This window comes from Aptenodytes patagonicus, chromosome 9, assembly GCF_965638725.1.
Source record: "Aptenodytes patagonicus chromosome 9, bAptPat1.pri.cur, whole genome shotgun sequence".
NCBI classification, from domain to species: Eukaryota; Metazoa; Chordata; class Aves; order Sphenisciformes; family Spheniscidae; genus Aptenodytes; species Aptenodytes patagonicus.
The window spans coordinates 24,726,228-24,730,149 of NC_134957.1; the positions used below are offsets into that span (position 1 = coordinate 24,726,228).

The 3,922-nt window shown below is 64.0% G+C and overlaps 1 protein-coding gene across 1 annotated transcript; it reads right to left on the bottom strand.

Annotated features, from left to right (window-relative positions):
* Positions 1 to 1,506: 1,506 nt before the first annotated feature.
* Positions 1,507 to 2,790, bottom strand: PIN4 (peptidylprolyl cis/trans isomerase, NIMA-interacting 4). The gene is made up of 4 exons (XM_076347687.1): positions 2,715 to 2,790; positions 2,528 to 2,601; positions 2,254 to 2,373; positions 1,507 to 1,682 (listed from the first exon to the last, which is right to left on the bottom strand). Exons 1-4 carry the CDS (start codon positions 2,752 to 2,754, stop codon positions 1,524 to 1,526), a joined length of 393 nt encoding a protein of 130 aa, XP_076203802.1. The 5' UTR covers positions 2,755 to 2,790; the 3' UTR covers positions 1,507 to 1,523.
* Between the last annotated feature and the right edge of the window lie 1,132 nt (positions 2,791 to 3,922).

Consider the following 3,922-nt stretch of genomic DNA (forward strand, 5'->3'; position numbering starts at 1 on the left):
ATTTTGATGCTTCCTCATGCCATGTGCATGTTTAGTGCCCAGCAAGTTTGCCTTCTGTATTACAGTGCGATAGCAAGGGACACTTTCTCACCTTGCTGAGTTTTGCAGTTTTTGGAGAAGAAACTGGTCTGCCGAATTTGAATCCTTTGTACTAGGAGACATGACAAACACAAACAATGATCCTGTCGGTACAGGAGATGTGCCAGTGTGCTTTTGCTAATAGGTAGAACAAAGCCCTGGTAGCCTGGAAACAAGTAGTTTATTAATAGAGCATTCCTTAAATGAGGCCATATCTGCTCTTGTACCGTTAGAAAGGCCTGCCTGCCTTTTATAACAAAATATTAATGAACTAGAGCTTTGCAATCATTCGTTGGCCTCTGAGCTTTCCATTCTCTTAACAAAACAAACACCCAAAAAGGGAGGGAGGAGAAAGACCTGCCCTGGTTTTGGTCTCGCCTCTTCCTTGTATGTGATCTTGGGAAAGGCCTTTTCTTCCCTTGGATGTTTTCTCCCCATCTCTGAGCCTTCTGACACTGCACGATGCTCACCTGCAAACAAAGCTGGTGTCTGCCGCGAGAGATGCGCCTCGTTTGAGTGCCGTCTTTCAGCAGGAAGGGGGTCACTGCACTTGGATACTTACTGCCAAGACCCAAGAGGCAGGAGACGTAATGTGCTGCCTCATTCACATCAATCCGGCTGTCCTTCAGGTAGTTTTACCAGAAGGATGAGGCGCAGCCTGCTAGGCTTGAGACATGTACTGCACACCTAGCAGTAGGGGAATGCAGGAAGCAACAAGCAAGCATTTAGTGGCTTTTCTCTCATTCAGGCCCAAGTTACACCATTTCTTCCCCCAGCTTCGAGTGGGTAAGGTGCAGCTTTAGGTATGGGTAACTTCGTATTCAGGAGGACTCCTTTCCCCAGCTGCCCTTCCCTGCTACCGCTCAGCCAGGGTGCCTGCAGCCCTGGCCTGACCCACGCCTCTGCTGGGTAACTGCAAGAACAAGCCGCCTGCCCGGGGCAGTGACCGCTAGCTCTAGCTGTAGCGTCACCCACCCTCTACCAAAGGGACTGTCCTCCCAGCCCGAGTCTGAGCTCTGAAGCAGAAACTGTAGCATAGGAGCTGTCTGCATCCTCACTGGCGAGGATGGGGTTAAAGATCAAGGCCCTGGGGAACCCCCCTTTCCCTTTCTGATCATTTACATTTGCAGATAAAAGCCTGAGCACCTTATTCAGGTGGACAGATCATTGTCTCTGCAACAGGAAAAGCAAGAGGCTGCCCTGCCAGACAAAGCAGATTCCAACAGCTGTGAAAAGCTCTTATTTCACCTTTTCCAGGGAAGGCTTTACCTCTCTGGGCAGGGCCCTGTTCTCTGCCAGCTGTAATCTGTGCGTCCTGCCACGACGGCAGGGACGTCTGGCTGCCTCCAAGCATGCTGCTGGTTATGACCGACTTGCTCCAAGGTCAAGGTGTCTGGGAAGCTCTCGGGATTCAAGCAGTCAACAAGGTAATGGTCATTCATATTTTATTTTCTGCCTTCCACCATGATAATGTGGTACCCGAACTTTGTTTTGACAGGAGGGTCTGTATACACCGGCTTGTCCATGCTGCTCACGGGCAAGGCGAACGCTGCTTCCTGGAAAGGTCCCACCATGGAGCCTCTGGTCATCCAGCCCAAGTCTCCCTGGAAGAAGGAACCATCAGGGTTAAGCTTTGAGAATATCACTGCAACAGCGGCCTTATCAGCAGGGAGGGTGGGTGACGCGGCCGTGGGACAAGAAACCTGTCCTGGCGGCACCTGTCTTGGCAGCCTGCACCACCGCGAGGGAGGACAGCACGCAGAGGAAGAGCTCCTCGCGGGGGGGCTGCCTCCCAGCAAGCACTGGCTGGCTAAAGCCACGGCAGGCTCGGGCTCTGCCCTCCCCGAGTGCCGGCCTGCTGCCGCGTGGGGCTCATGTGCCCCAGCTCTGCTGCAAAGAAGTATTTACGGCTGAGCTACTGGCACCCGCTTGCGCCTTCGCCCGGCCGTTAAGGCTGCCCCCGACCAGCGTTCGCCCGCCCCACCGGGAACGCTGGGGGTGCTGCGCTCGAAGCTACTGAAACAAGCTTTTTGAAAGTGCCCGGGAAGGACTTCCCAAAAGCGGTCTCCTTCAGGCGGGCAGCGCTGAAACAGCAGTGACGGCCGGCAGGAGACCGGCTTTCCCCGAAAGGCCGCTGTCCCCTCCCGAGAACGGCCGGCGGCGCGGCACACGTACCCCTTGCCTGGCTTTGTCCTCGCTGTACTGCGAGGCGACTTCGCTGAAGCGCAGGCCGGACTTCAGCTTCTCCATGGCCTCCATGGCTTTGCCGTGCTTCTCGCACAGGATGTGCCGAACCTGGGGGGGGGGGAGCGAAGCGGGGCCGTGGCGGCCGGGCCGGGCCGGCCGCTGGCTGCCCCTGTGCCGGGGGAGGAGCGGGGAGACACCCCCCCCCCCCCCCCCCGCCGCCCCCGAGGGACCCTGCCCGGCCCCCGCCGCCCCCCGGGCTCACCTTCACGGCGCTGCCGCCTCCCTTCGGGCCCTGGGCTTTGCCCTCGCCGCTGCCGCCGCCGCCGCTGTCGCCGCCTGTGAACGCAGCGCCCTGAGACCGGCCCGGCCCTCACCGCCCCCGGGACCCCCGCCCGCGCCGGGCAGGGCCGCCCGCGCCCCCGGTGCTGCCCGTCCCCGTCCCCGCTCACCCTTGCCCGCCTTGCCGCCGCCTTTCCCTTTGGGAGCCATCTTGCCGCCGTCAGGCCGCGCCGAGGCCCCCGGGCTGCCCGCGGCGCGCCGGGCTGGGGCCGCCCCTGCCCCCCGCCCCTCCGCCCGCCCCAAACCCGCCCACCGGCCCCGGCGGCGGCTGTGCCTGCGGGCCCCCCGCGGCCTGGGCCCGGCGACGGCCACGGGCTGCCCCAGGAGCCCGCCCCGGCTGTGCCCTGCGCCCGCCCGGCACGCCGGGCTGTGCTCAGCATCCGCGGCTGTCCCCGGCGCCCACCCAGGGCCGTCCCCGGCGCCCACCCAGCACCCTGGGCTGACCCCAGCACTCCGGCACCCATCCCACCGGCCCCCGGGACCCCGAGTCTGTCCCCCCGCCCCCCGACGGCATCCCCAGCACCCACCCCGGGCCGTCCCCGACGCCCCGCAGCGTCCCTGCGCTCACCCAGAGCCATCGGGGACACGCGAGTGCGGGGCAGACGCCGCCGTCAGGGCCCCGCGCTCCCCAGCGTCCCCTCGAGCCACCCGGGGGGTGCCGGTCCCCCCCCCCTTCCCCAGCACCCTTCCCCGCGGCTCCGGGCCCCCTCGGCAGCCGCAAGGACCAGCAGGCACAGGCAGCCGTCAGCAGGGAGCACTTTACCAAGCTGGCGAGGTCAAAACGTTACAGCGTTCAGAAGTGCGCACCGCGGCGGGCCGGCCCCCCCCCGCCGGAGCGGGGGGTGCCGCCGCCGGCCGGGCTCGCCCCAGGGACTGCGAGCTGCTTTTCCCACGGCGAAGCAGCCGCGGAAACGGTTCTGCGTCCACAGCCGGAGGGAGGAGGAGGCAAGCGGCCAGGGATGAGCTCTCAGCCTGGAGCTGGCCGGCTCCGCCGGGAAGAGCCCGTTCCTCCGGCCAGGGAAGTGAGGATCTCCGTCCCACGGCCCGACCCCCGGCTCGGCAGCCAGCCTTCGCCCCGGGCCGCCCGGACATTTCTTACCCGGCAGCGGACGACCCTTTTCGCTGCCAGCGGTGCTGGGTTTTTGCAGGGGTGTCCCCCGTACCCCCCCCCGTGCTTGTCCCCAGCCCGCTTTGCCGGCTGCCGTCCCCTGTCCACCGCCTCCGCCACCACCGGTTTCCTGAGCAGTCATGTGCAAAATGTACCCGTCCCCAGAGCTTCCCTCTCCCGTCCCCAGGGCCCCGTATCCGCCGTGCCGGC

Coding starts and splice junctions, on each gene's coding strand:
- PIN4 (XM_076347687.1), bottom strand. CDS start 2,754: ATGGCTCCCAAAGGGAAAGGCGGCGGCAAGGCGGGCAAGG. Junction 2,374..2,527: donor GAGGCGGCAGCGCCGTGAAG/GTGAGCCCGGGG, acceptor CCCCCCCCCCAG/GTTCGGCACATCCTGTGCGA. Junction 1,683..2,253: donor AGGACAAAGCCAGGCAAGGG/GTACGTGTGCCG, acceptor TCCTTCTTCCAG/GGAGACTTGGGCTGGATGAC.